The sequence below is a fragment of the Giraffa tippelskirchi genome, chromosome 7, assembly GCF_054371585.1.
Source record: "Giraffa tippelskirchi isolate mGirTip1 chromosome 7, T2T-mGirTip1v1.2.pri, whole genome shotgun sequence".
In the NCBI taxonomy this organism is placed as follows: Eukaryota; Metazoa; Chordata; class Mammalia; order Artiodactyla; family Giraffidae; genus Giraffa; species Giraffa tippelskirchi.
Window position 1 is genome coordinate 100,450,966 of NC_137281.1, and position 14,157 is coordinate 100,465,122.

The 14,157-nt window shown below is 36.8% G+C and overlaps 2 protein-coding genes across 71 annotated transcripts in view; one reads left to right on the forward strand and one right to left on the reverse strand.

Annotated features, from left to right (window-relative positions):
- Positions 1-10,476, reverse strand: part of TMEM87A (transmembrane protein 87A) — a 37,709-nt gene extending 27,233 nt beyond the window's left edge. For 46 of the 50 annotated variants that reach the window (XR_014058971.1, XR_014058970.1, XR_014058958.1 and 43 more), the window contains exons 1-6: positions 10,303-10,476; positions 8,954-9,014; positions 6,378-6,463; positions 4,317-4,430; positions 2,200-2,253; positions 2,071-2,115 (exon numbers count right to left, since the gene is read on the reverse strand). Coding sequence is in view for 31 of the 50 variants with exons in the window: in XM_081507832.1 (XP_081363958.1) it covers positions 2,071-2,115; positions 2,200-2,253; positions 4,317-4,430; positions 6,378-6,463; positions 8,954-9,014; positions 10,303-10,446 (504 nt within the window). In the remaining 19 variants the exon portion in view is untranslated. The remainder of the gene's footprint in view (positions 1-2,070; positions 2,116-2,199; positions 2,254-4,316; positions 4,431-6,377; positions 6,464-8,953; positions 9,015-10,302) is intronic. The other 4 variants (XM_081507827.1, XM_081507828.1, XM_081507826.1 and 1 more) reach the window with 2 other exon arrangements.
- Positions 10,264-14,157, forward strand: part of GANC (glucosidase alpha, neutral C) — a 65,233-nt gene continuing 61,339 nt past the window's right edge. For 8 of the 21 annotated variants that reach the window (XR_014058943.1, XR_014058947.1, XR_014058942.1 and 5 more), the window contains exons 1-3: positions 10,557-10,855; positions 11,383-11,690; positions 12,969-13,031. Coding sequence is in view for 6 of the 21 variants with exons in the window: in XM_081507783.1 (XP_081363909.1) it covers positions 11,662-11,690; positions 12,969-13,031 (92 nt within the window). In the remaining 15 variants the exon portion in view is untranslated. Of the gene's footprint in view, positions 10,493-10,545; positions 11,048-11,382; positions 11,691-12,968; positions 13,032-14,157 lie in introns of those variants that run through there. The other 13 variants (XR_014058944.1, XR_014058948.1, XR_014058952.1 and 10 more) reach the window with 8 other exon arrangements.

Genomic DNA, 14,157 nt, shown 5'->3' on the forward strand with positions numbered 1-14,157 from the left:
AAGTAGAATTAATAGCCACCATGCTTGTGGAACTAGTTATCTGTTCCAAGGCCAGTTAGTCTGTGCACAGCCTTAGCAAAAAGCCACCAAAGGATTTGTTGCCTTACACACCAGAGAGACTATGGACCTTCAGAAAAGCAAGACTATAACACAATGATAAACACAGAAAATGCTTGGCTGCTTCTTCCTCAGGTCTGAAAGGATGCACCACTACTTAGACTTGCAATTTATTATTTTCTGGTCTTAAAAGGAAAATTAAGATTTTTACTTTTAAGTTATTGAAGCAAATGTTTACCAACACAGAATTCTTCTGAAACCAGAAAAAAAGATCTAAAAACAAATACATCTACAAGAATATTCACTACAGCACTGTTTCCAACTGCAGGAAAATGAAACACAAAAATGTCCAAAAACAGATAACCTAACAAATTGCAACATATTCATATAATAAAATTCTATGCAGGCATTGAAATAACAAAATTTACTGAACTGGAAAGCTGTCCATCTTATATTGCTAAAATTTTTAAAAAGCTGCAATACAGTACATAAGATTCTCATTTTTAATTAAATATAAATATGCAAACAGACAAAATACTAGAAGATAAATGTTTATAATCTATCAGTGTGTGGTAGTATTACAGAAGATTATTTTCTTCTTTTCACTAATGTATATTTTCTAAATATCTGACAGTGAACAAGAAAAAGCCCAATAGATGCTGTTTAAAAAAAAAACAATTTAATGAAGCTTGCCATGCCAAACTTATTTTTAGGTTAAAATTCTGTACAACTATAATCAGGGTAGGGAGAGTGGGGACAATTCCAGAATGGCAGAATAAAGACCCCTGAAAATACACTCACCAGTAAAAGCAACAAGAATATGGGCAAAAATTATCAAAATCAACTGAAGAATTGCAACCCATCTGAGATCTGTTTCCTCAAGAAAAGCACCTGAATTTCAGCAAGAAAAGCAAGCCTGTAGTGTTTTTGTCCACCGTAACTTCTTGACCTTTTTTCTAAGCTCCTTAAAACCAAAGTTCTCACAATTTTAACAACTGAGAAAAACAACAGTTTGGCAGCCAGTGGAAAAGTCTGGTGGTCCCCTAAAGCCCATTCACCAGAGCTGTCTGGTAGATGATGAAAAGCTCCAATCTCAGGGTGTACCTTTTACATGATCTGATTTCAGAGCTCATTCAGTGGGAAGGCTCCTGTACTCAGGGTTTTCAAAATACTCAGCAGCAACTGTGAAAGATCACAGCTGCCTGAAGTGACATTACCAGGTGAGGCTATCAAGAGGCTGACTAAAAACTTAAAAGGAAAATTTGGAAATAAGATGTTTATAGGGGTTTTGAAAAGCTTCAAGATATTCCTGGAAATCTAGAAGGCTCCAAGTACACACAGGGCTGGGCACCTATGTGCCAGACAGTGCACATGTGCCCAAGAAAGATCTGCATAGGCCCTAATTACTCACCCCCACTGATCTCGAGGCTCTATACAAGAAGCAAGTAAAAGTTAAGACAGTTTTAAATTGTGAAAGAAGCCAGACATAGGTCACAAATTGCACGCGAGAGAGAACAGTGGTTGCCTAGAGCTGGGGAAAAGAGGCATGAGGAGTGATGGCTAATGACTACGTGGTTACTTTTTGGGGTGATGATGTTTAGAATTAAATAGTGATTGGTGGTCACATTACTAAAAACCTCTTAACTGTGCATTTTTAAAGGGTAAATTTTGAGATATACTCTTCCAATTAAATTCTATCACAAGATAATTTTAGATGGAGTTTTAGAGTTCAAGGTTCTTTCTTAAAAGTTTACTATTTACAAATAATATTTATAGGGTGGTAATTACAAAGCAATATAGACTGATTGTAGCAAACATGGAAAATATAGAAAACACAAAGAAAATAAAAATCACTCACAATATCATCCAGAGATAACTATTATTAACATTTTGGTATATAGCTTCCATTCTTAAGTTTCTGTTTAAATGTAAGCATAAGATAAGAATTTAAAGTAAACAAAACATAAGAACACTAAAATGTGTTCGATGCCCTAAATTCCCTACCACACTTACAGTTTTGTCTCCAGTAAAGGTAAGATTTGTTCCATTCTCCTTAGTCTGAAACAGGAAAAAAGAAAATTAATAAATTAATTCAGAATTTCTACTTTACTCTCAGAAATACATAACAAGAAAAACAATTACCTCCTGTCTTTCTCCTAAAAGAGGCAATCGATGCACAAAATCTCCAGAAAAGCTCTATGAAAGTTAAATAAAACTAAAATTAAACATGTATAAATAGCAAAACAAAAGCACAGCTCAAAATCCACAGAAACAGTTCAAGCAAAACATAGTATAAAAGTAAACAGTATGACATTAACAGACAAAATATTTCCAATTAACCACAAACAAGTGAATAAAACCTTGCTGGGAACTAAAAAATAACAGCAAACCAAACTGGCCACTCAATTTTTCTGTAAGATTATAGATACTGTCATTCTTGACAAAACCTTAGATGGAAGATACAAAAGTAGGATAAATGGATGTCACAGTTCCCCTCTCTTTCCAAGGGTGAGGAAACTGTGACTCAAAGCTATAAAGCTTTAGATACAGAAATGGGATCTGAACCTAAGACTCTCAACCCTCCACTGCTCCTTCCATCACAACACACGCCATGCCTGTTGAAAAACCTCCACTAATTACCTTGCTTTACAGTTATCAGCAGAGGAAGCATTATCTTTCCTGAGTAATTAGGGCATGTTACATTAGACTGGAGGAAGAAACCTTATGAACTGGGATTTATGCCAAAATCCTGGAAAGCTTATAGCAAATATAAAGTAGTGAACCTTGGGAAACAGTATGTAATAGGTAACTTTTCACAATCAAATCCAAGAAAGGCCAACCAATCCTCCTAGCCTAAAGGATGAATTTGGAAAACCAAAAGAAAACCCCCAATCAACATCATACTGTGACTAGCTTTCTTTTTCTACCTTACTTCCACTATTCTAAAGCTATTTTCTTTTTCCTTCAAGACGGTAAAACCTATACTATGGCAAGAATGCAACCCATGTATTGACAGTTCAAATTATCAGTTACTTCATTTGCTCATCAACTACTAAGTAAAAAACTTCTTATCAATAATCTTTATTTGCAGTAGCTAGACAGAAAGTCTAACTTCCCATGAACTCCTTGCCTCTTCAAGGCAAGCTGCTAAATAATTTGAAGCAGCATTTAAATGCAGTAAGAACAAAGCAAAGGCTATAGTTAAAATAACTATTCTCAAACCTATAAAATGTATAATTTTATCCTATCAAAAAACGGGGGTCAGATCCTACTTCTAAGAAAAGAGAATTTTATAATAAACTCCATTTATATGATTACATACATATAACCATTAAAATACACGACATTGGCAATTCCCTGATGCTCCAATGATTAGGACTAAGTGGTTTCAAAAGCAGGGGTCAGGTTCAATCCCTGCTCAAGGAACTAAGATTCCACAATCACAAGGTAAAGCGAAAAAATAAAATAATAAATAGAATAAAATATACAGTATAATTCATCTCTTCCCCTTTACACAGAAAAGGTGTAAAATTCTCAATCCTTTGATTTCAGGTCTATAGTAGTAAAATCTAAAAATGTTGATTTTTCTGAGGACATATCAACTAGATGAGGTTAACAAGAGAATTAAAAAAAATGAGAGCTTCAAAAGTCCATCAATGGATGAATAGATAACGTAGTATAAATGTACAATGTAATATTATTCAGCCTTTAAAAAGAAATGAAATTCTGATACATGCTATATGGATGAACCCTGAAAACATTTTAAGTTAAAGAAGCCAAAAAACAGTGTATGATTTTACTTCTCTGAGATATCTAGAACAGTCAGATTCATGGAAAAAGAAAGCAGAATAGCTATTACCAGGGAAGTGGGATAGGGGGTTGGTGTTATTATTAATTGTTGTAAAGTAACCACTTAAGATGATGAAAAAGTTCTGGAGATGGCTAGTGGTGACAGTTGTACAATAATGTGAATGTATTTATGTAACTGAAAGGCACATTTAAAAATGGCTAAACTGGTAAATTTTATGTTATGTATATTTTACTGCATTTTTAAAAAAGTGAGGCTTTGCTTTTCACACACAAAGAAAAGCACATCCTCTCTTTGATGAGAATATTTAAGTAGCTGATTATATACCAATCAGAACGTACTTCTAACCTATTTCTGTCAGAAGAAAGAACTGAGAAATGGACATCACCAAAAATACAGGTATCATATTTTTCACTTCTTCTATTTCCCTTGAACAACTATCAAACATTACCTGTGCTTTAAAGAGTTCACTGCAGTTCTGGAACAACTTTGATGATGTTTGGTATTTCCCAGACAAGCCTTTTTTTTCCTTAAGGTTTTCCAAGTATGTGTCCACTTCTTCCAACTGGAAAACAGAGAAAATACCAAGTATTTAACTTAGTTTTTACATGAAATATTTAAAAGATAACAAATAGATTGTCTTCGGTACAAATATAGTTTTGGATTTGCTATTTTTAAAATTAATATCAGATAAAGACTATATATTAGTATTCAAGAATCTAACCGTACTGAAGTACAGAATTCTAGTCTATGACTCAAGAAGGGTAGGTCCTCTAAAAATTTCAGGGAGATGTGGGAAACTGTCAAGAGTCCAGAGGGTTTTGCTATAAGAAAATATATTTACAAGAGTTCCTTGACTAAATTAACAATACCAACAACAACAAAACTTGTGCTTATAAGCTAGATAAGCCAGAGTACAAAACTGCTGCAGTCATTCACAGCCCACTATTAATACTCTGAAAAAGTTCATCATTTCTGTGGCTTCATCAGTTCTGTGATTTTTTTCCCATATCAAGATCTCTAATCTCATCCTCTTTTTTCCTAAGCTGCAATTTCACACTTCCCACTATCTGCTTATTATTTCCATAATTCTGTCCTGTGGCAATTCAAAATAATTTTTACATTCTTAACTCTACTACCCATGAGGACTGAATCTACTCAGCTCTTGATCAGTTTTTATCATAAGCTTCAACTGTATGTACTTTTTAACTATAAATTTAACTAGTGATTGATTGATTAGGAGAAAAGGATCAATGATATTTCAAACCATATTCTAGAAATACTTCTCTCTAAATTTTTCAATCCTTTCAGTCCTCATCATGGGGCTTCCCAGGTGGTGCTAGTGGTAAAGAACGTGTCTGCCAATGAAGGAGATGCAGAAAACCCAGGTTCGATCCCTGGGTGGAAAGATTCCCTGGAGAAGGGAATGGCAAACCACTCCAGTATTCTTGCCTGGGGAATTCCAAGGTCAGAGGAATGTGGCTGGCTAAATTCATGAGGTCGCAAAGAGTCAGACATGACTGTACGACTAACACACATAGTCCTCATCATACCAGCCTTACCCAATGTTCTATAACAAAAACAAAACAGTCACCAACACTACAAAAATAATATGAAACCCTAATACTGGGTAGAAATTCAAAATGCTTAAAGTTTAAAAAACCAACTGGATGGTACATATTTTTTAAAGACTAGTCCTTTATTTTTCAAAGGAAACCTCAAGAACATAGGGGAAATGTAAAAAATGAAATGATACAAACAGCTGGATGAAAACAGAATGGAAAAGGTCTGAAAAATCTATCCAAGAGCTGCATATCTTCAATGTTCATGTACATTGTACTATAGCAATTCTGAAAGTGTGGTCCCTGGACACTTCCATGCATCTAAGAGGTCAAAACTATTTTCATTGTCGTCATCTGTTATTTGCCTTGTGCTGATAGTGCTAAAGTAATCATCCAATTACCTGAAAATACTATTAAAATACCATTCCTTTTCCAACTACATATCTGTGTGAGGCCACACTTTGTGCATACACTTCAACCAAAATAACACATCACAACAGACTGAGTGAAGAAGATATAAGAATCTAGCTATCTTCTATTACACTAGACGTTAAATAAAGAGATATGCAAAAATACAAAATAACACCACTGTACCCAGTTTTTTGAAAATTATTTTTCATTATAAAATGTGCTTTTTATATTAACATGCAATGAGTCTATCATTGCTATTTTAAAATAAATTAATATATATTTATATATTTTTAATTTCTAATATAGTAACCCACATGAATAAAGCCTTTTTGGGTATCTACAGCAATTTTTAGGAACGTAGCAAAGTTCTGAGACCAAAAAGTTTGAGAACTGATAGTACAAGTATGCTTGCAAACTGGAAAGTATAATTCCAGTTCCAGTTCTTCTCCATAGTTACATGACACTCTCTCACTACCAGGTGGGGACCCAATGATCTCTAAATAAACTCAAAGAAAAGTCTGTAATTTTATGTTCCATACCTTGAAGTTGTAGATTTCATTGTAACAGTCAGCACTTTTCAGATACCACGTTATATTCAAAGATGCATCACAAGGTTCTCCATCAACTATAAAAGAAGAAATTTCTGTGGATAAAAGATGATCTGATTGCCAAACAAAGTATGTTTCCTAAATTATTACCCCATTTACCATTTCCTGCAAAACTAAGATACTTAAAGACCATCCTTTCTCCAAACAGAAGGTAATGAAGTAATAAATTTCAGTCATCTATTATCATTTAAATATTTACTAAGCAAAACACTTTACACAAAGATACATGGCACTGTGTTAGGCTAAAGAGGGGAACGGAGGAAACAAATTACTGAAGACTCCTAAGAAAAGTCTTAAAAAAGATTCTGGCTGAAGAGTCAAGGAGTAACAACATTGGAAATGTCACAAGACAATATTCGAAATAATTTCATTGAGGGAAAACTTCAAAGTGTAAACCTTGAGAGACCTTAAATGGACACAAAAGAACTATCAACAAAAAGCAAACCTGGCTGAGGAAGGCAGGAATAGCAAAAGCAAAGATAAAAGAATATTAGATCCTTTTTAAAATCCACCTTAAGAGAAGCCTCAAGGAATCTCATGAAATCATGTAAATCTCACATAACTTATTAAACATAATTTGGAGAACAATATCCTAAGGAACCAAAGCATTAGTCTGAAGACTTGGGAGTCTATTAGATTGTCAACCTGGGGGAAGTCAGTATTCCCTTTTATCTTTGTTCCAGCAGAAAATGAAAAAACATACTAACCATACCTACTTTGTACAAATGTGACAAAGGTAAACACAGCTATATCTAGGAACCTACTTTCGGTTCTTAAGAGGCACACCCAAAATGACAACCTTTTCCTTTTCTCTGTTTGAAGTGGTTTTCTCAAACTAGTTTTTAAGTGGCACAGTTTCATAAGGCTTAACTAAAATACACAAAAAATCTGATGTGTTGAATAGAATTTATGGAAATGCTATAAATGATACTGCAATCTTGTTATGAACTACACAGAAGAATCAGAGAAGGAATTAATTAAATAAAAACCAGTAAGAAAAATCCCCTAAACAGGAGATTTGCAGGGAAATGTGCCTGCAAAAATACTACTATTTATGTTAAAAGACATAGAATTTTAGGGGGACCATGCCGCAAGGCTTGTGGGATCTTAGTTTCCCAACCAGGGATTCAACCCTGGCCCTCAGCAGTGAAAGCTCAGAGTCCTAAACACTGGACCACCAGGGAACTCCCAAAAGACATAGAACTTTAAATGAATGGTTTTAAGAGACAATGAAAATGGTCCTGCCAATTTCAAGGAAATCTATAGTATACCATACCCACAAAAGCATAAAATCAGAGACAAGATTAAGTATAACACAGAAGTAATAAAGTGAAAGACAATTTTAAGCCTCAACTCCTCTAAAAACAATGAAATATCAACATTTCAAAATATGCAGCTTGGCTAAAAACCACTATAAAAACCATTAGAACAGAACACAGGTAAAAAAGAAACCGTACATAATAAAAGGACAGACTAGCATACAGGCTGTCAGGCTATTCCAAAAGACAAAATACTGCTATCCCTAAAAGCTCTTCTTTTCTAGTAAGAAAACCTCACAAGAAAGACCAGCGTGTCACAGTTGATTTGATTTATATCAAACTTAAGTCATTAGCCAAGAGATCATATTTTCATGGAAACGGTATATTCTTCATGGAAATTCTACCTGATCCCTCCATCCCACTAGACTGTAAGCTCACTAAAACAAAAAGTCTTTTCTATCACTTCCTTTCTAAAACAGTGCCTGGCACATAATATGTGTTCAATAACTACTTACTAAATGATTAAAAGAATAAAATCATCCAACTATGACATAACTTTGCACTTTCACAAGGAAAAATATGCATAGGAACACACATAGGACGATCTGGATTTTTAGTCCTGATCTTGAATGGAGCTGCCCATGATCATGCATTCTCTAAAAATAAAGCCAGTTTCAGAAATAAAAGGAAGCTTTTCTTTAATAAACAATGGGGTATTCTGGATTCAGATACAGCGGCTTTCCCACTGGACAGACTGGTTTTGTTCTACATAAACCCTATTTCCTGGTAATTATTGTTGAGCTTCCTCTTCCAAAGATCCAAGTGGTAAGATACTCCTTCTGCAAACAAAAGCTTTACTGAACATATTTGTGCAGAGCCAGTGTCTGACAAACCTAGGTCATGTGTCCAATAAACTTCTAACAAGCACACAAAAGCAAAATCAGCAGCTACCTCTGTGACTCAGAACAGATTAAAACCCATGCAGTCGACCAAAACAACTTGTCTACTATATACTGCAAACACCAGAAAAACAAGAGAAGAAAATTAAGTTCACAGAAGGAAGTATTCTGAAGATTATTCAGTGAAGGACCTTAGTTACACTATATGTTTATATCTAGATAGCGCTGAACTATTCAATTTCAGAACTTATGTTGAGTGTCAATTATCAGAGGTAGAAAATAGGTAATTTAAAAGTTTAAAGATCACTCAAAAACTCGAATAAAAACTTCATGAAATGCAAAAACTCACATTTCAGGAAGATAGTGGTATTTTTGAAGAGGATCTTCCCAAAACTAAAATAATTTTTCACCTGCAAAAATAAAGGAGAGATAATTAGCATAAGAACCACTTTAATTCCGAAGGCAGAATATAACTGATACAACAACATAAATTTATAAAATGTTGAAGTTAGTTTTCTTAACACACACACACACACACCCCGCATCAATATCCTTCCGTTTAGTAAAATCCAATCATAAAAAAACTGCAGGATTTTGCTGCTTGGTGCAGAGACATGATTTTTTTCCCCACAGGCCATGAAGCAAGGACTCTAGAAGGAAGGCTGCTAGAAATCCTAACCTAACTTCAATCTTCCTGGAAGGTATTTCTTAATCAGTTAATTCCCTTTACTCACTAATCACCGTCCAGAATAACCCTTCAGTGCTTCAAATAAACTATTCTATGAGCAGACAGACAGATTTAACTGTCAACCATTTTACAAAGAACATGTAAATACTTAAAACTGAGAGCCTGAAGATCTTCACAAAATGACCAAAAGCTGTAATTCCTGCCATATCAAAAGCTGAAATAAGATTTAGGCACTATGAGCAGTGAGCAGAGCAGAACAAAAAAGACCACTGTCGTTTTAATAAGACTAATGCTTTTTGGCACTTCCAGCCAGCACCTGATTTGTCGGCTCACAGGACTACAGTTCTTACTCAAATGGGGTTTCAAAAGGGTGATGAAAGGCAGAAAGGATCAACCAATCTAGTCAACTGTCCTTAAGAAAGACTAACTTAGCATAAGAAATTTTAGCATACTGTTTATTCCGTTTTGAACGTTCTCATGTTAAAATACATCATTTTAAATGCCTAGGCTTCCCAATTACATGGCAAAGCTTAGATTAACCATTTCAAATTCCAAACGAAATCAACCAACTTCGTAAGTAGAACTATCCATTAACAAAACAGTGCAGAGGAAAAAAACAGAAGATGTCTATTTACATATACCTCTCATCCAACCCGAGGTCACAAGATTCTGCAAAACTTCAGCTGAAGAGAAACCATTCTCCACCTATACATCAAGTTTACTCGTCTCCAGTCTGTCAATGGAAAGTTCTCTGACTCTGCTAAGAAGAAACCTATCCACAGCCACTCTCAGCTCCGGAAACGACCCTGACATTCCCGCTAGTCTACTCACAGAAGCGCATGGTTTCCCGCTCCAGGGAGGTGAGTCCCCGTTAGGCAGCTACACCGACGCTACCGGCAATCCCACCCCTTTGGAAGCGGACTTTTGTGGAACCTTCATGGACCCCTTGGGCCGCCGTAGCCCCACCCCTTGTTCCTTCAGTCTCAGTTGCTCCTGAAGTGAACACTCACCGACGGTATTGGAATGTGCCACTTGGATCGCTCGGCAGCAGCGACAGGTGCCGGCCCTACACTGAAAAGCGACAATGGGGACGTTCGAGCGCCTAGGAGAAGAAGAATGACAGGCACCACCTGAAGCCACGCAGCCACCGCCATCTTCACACCCGTGGAGAGCCTACTGAAATCATTTCACCTTCTTCCGGTTCGTCCCGCCCTCTTCCGGCTCCGCTCTGGGGGCGGGATCATCCGGGTCCTCACAACCTCTGGGGGCTTGTTTGTTTTGCGACTCAGCGGCCCCTCCCTCATGCAGTCGTCGCGGCTTAGTGTGAAGCTTTGGACCTACTGCGCATGTGTCGTCCTGTCATACCCTAGTCACCTTGGATTGTTAGGATGATCGCCAAAAGCTACCACTGAGTGTCGGCCCTTCTCTCTCCTGGCCCTTAAAGGATTTGGGGGCCAGGGGAGAACCCAGTGTGGCGTTTGGCTTTCTCCTCCTTCCGTTCGCCCCAGTCCTCGTCCCTTCTGAGTCAAAATCAGACGCTGGGGCCAGAAGTCTGGGAAAGCCGTAAGTCTGGCTGCATATTTAGCGTGTAGTAGTGGAGAAGGAAATGGCAACCCACTCCGAGCATTCTTGCCTGGAGAATCCCAGGGGACGGGGAACCTTGATGGGCTGCGGTCTATGGGGTCGCACAGAGTCGGACACGACTGAAGCGACTTAGCAGCAGCAGCAGCAGCAGCAGCAGCAGCAGCAGCAGCAGTGAGTTCTTGGTTTCCAGAAGTATTTAAGCAAACACTGGAGTTTGGCAGTGGTAGAGTATAATCGATTCCTAAAATAGATGGTGTAGTCGATAACCCCTTTTAAAAGCCCCTTCTAGTCCAGAAAAATATGATGTAGCGTTTGGCAGGAAAACATCAGCCTCCAGCAACAACCCGGCCGGCACTTCTACTCAAAACTAAAAGCCAGGAGAGGGCGGGTCAGTTTTCAGTATCTGTGGCGTGACCCTCACTGAGGTAGATAGGCAGAAGTCTCGCTACAGTCCCGCAGGCCAGCTCCACTTCCAGGTTCTCACGCTCTTGATTTTCATCCTCTAGGGCTCTTTGAGTACACGCCTCCTCCCATGCAAAAACCTTTTTCGGTTCCTAAGGAAGGGAGCTCGTCACCAACCACTCATAACCAAGAAAAAATTGCCAAATAAATCTCTGTAGAAACGCTAGCTGGAGTTTAGAAATCCCAGGAGAAAGTGTCGATTTGTCACTCCTTAAGGACCTGCAAGTCCCAGAAACTTGGTGGTGAAGCGCTGGTTATTTAGAAAGACTGACAGTCTAAAAGACCGCCTGAAACCTGAGATCCTGTGAAGTGACTGGGAAGCCATGGAATCAGCTGAGAAAGAGGAAATCAGGTAAAGGTCCAGTGGTCCAGCAGGGACTGACTCCAGGGTCCACGGAGGCAGGGGAGAGATAGTACCTGAAAACAGCATTCTGGATTTGAAGATTTGATTGATTGCACATTTTATTTGCGTGTTTTATGTTTGTGTACTTAATTTCTAGCCTTCTCAATTCCCCAGGGAATTAATTGATATTAATAGCCCCTTATGAAATACTTGCAGGATGGTTAACAAAACTGTCATCGGAACTCTTAATACATGAATTTCAAACATGCTGCTTTCTGAGTTCAGCTAAATACACCTCTTCCTATATCATTGCAGAGTTCATTCTTCAAAACTGAAGAGAGACTGCAAATTTCTCTAATCTTTACACACTTGATTAAAAGAAACGGTAACAAAGATTGAGTCAGTGAAGGATTTGATTGCTTCTGTGATAAACCATGGCAAAGGGTATTGTCTGGGCTCATTTTCATAATATTTTGAAATTGGTGTTCAGTCATAGCTTCCTACACAATCATGGACATGCTTATTACAGATGTGTTCATTATGTGTCTGCATGAAAATCAATGTGGCTTTATTTCTTTACTTAGAGCTGGTAGTTGTTGTAATTGGTGTATGTTAAATACATATACTGAAGTATATATACATCTTGATCAGGTTCTCTTCCAGAAACAGCTTTTTTGGAAACTCAGTTTTAGAAAACAATGGCTCCTAAATTGTCAGCATCATCTTAAAAAGCAAAGGATTTTCCTTCTTCATCTGTTTGTATGCTTATTCTAGCACCTTACACATGCCTCTGTTATAGCGTTTGTCAGATTGATTTATGATGTTGGTTAGGATCTCAAAGAAAGCTTGAATACCATCCTTCATATGTTCCTCACAGCCCAACACTAAGAAAGAATATTCTGAAAGTACTTTGTTGAATAAACAGGTGGGTGGGTTGTTTTTGTTGGTTTGGTCTGAGGATTTTTGTTTTTACTTCTTCAGATTTTATTGTTTTAATCATAGCCTTCAGCTATTATTTTTAAAGAACCCTTTCTCATAAGTGACAGTGCTCTTTTTCTTTTGCTTTCAGAGCAATCCCAGAGCTTCATGTTTTGTTGTCTACCTTGGGCGTTTTACAAAACAATATTGTTCTGCAGCAAACACATTATCGTGTTATGTTATGGCTTTGACACAATTTGGTATCACAGTGATTTACGTCCCATGTTTATATTATAGTTAGAGAAGGTACAAAAATTGGATTCACACACCCAGTGTAAAACACATTTCTTAAAATGTCTTTTTATTTAGTGTTGAAGATGAAGCTGTGGATAAAAACATTTTCAAAGACTGCAGCAAGATTGCTTTCTACAGGTAAGGAGAGAAAGTGTATGACCTAGGCAAAACAGTTCTGAAAATATTTCGAAACTGATGTTTATTAAATTTTTGAGAACTGATAGACTTTCTGAGGAAAGAGTCAGTTAGGAAATTCAGTGATCAAAGAGTTTGTTGACAGGAGACATTGACTTTTACAACTTTAACTTACCCCTGTATTATTTTATAATTAATATGTTACTATTAATTATATTGTATAGTTATATATTATAATTAAAATTACTATGTTAATAAATCCACTATTTTATTTTTAAAATCAGTGCTTTTAAACTAATATTAAATTTTTGAATCTTTGAAGAAATAATACTTTTACATGGTTCAAAAATCAAATAATATAAAAAGAAACACATTGAAGAGTTACTCTCATTCCTGTCCCCTTCCATGCCACTCCACACCTTCCTTGTAAGTAACCAGATTTATTTTTTTTTTTATTTCTCTTTCCAGTATTTCTTTTAGTGGATGCATATATTCTTATATCACAACTATTCTTATACCATATAGCTTTCTATCTATGCATGTATGATCAGTCACTCAGTTGTGTCTGACTCTTTGAGACCCCGTGAACTGGCTTTTGGTGAAATACTTGCAGGATGGTTAACAAAACCATCCTTTTGTTAACCAGGCTTTTCTGTCTGTGGAATTTTCCAGGCAAGAATACTAGAGTGGGTTGCCATTTCATACTCCAGGGGCTCTTCCTGACCCAGGGATCAAACCCGTGTCTCCTACTTCTTTTTTTTTCCCTGCTTAATAATTTATTCTGAAGAGCTCTGCAAGAATACATGGAGGTTGTCCTTTTCTCAGCTGTATAGTATTCCACTGGGTAAATTATATTATAATTTATTCAGTCTCTTTCCTCTTGCTAGACTTTGGGTTGTTTTCAGTCTTTTGCTATAATGTCACTGCCACAGTGAAAAGCTATACATATATCAGGACTTCCCTGGTAGTCCAACAGTTAAGACTCTGTGCTCCCAATGCAGGAGGCATGGATTCAATCCCTGCTCAGGTGATCCTACATGCCACATGGTATGGTGTGGCCAAAAAAAAAAAAAAAAAGAAAGCTATGTGTATGTCATTTCCTACACATGCAGGTCTATTTATAGGATGA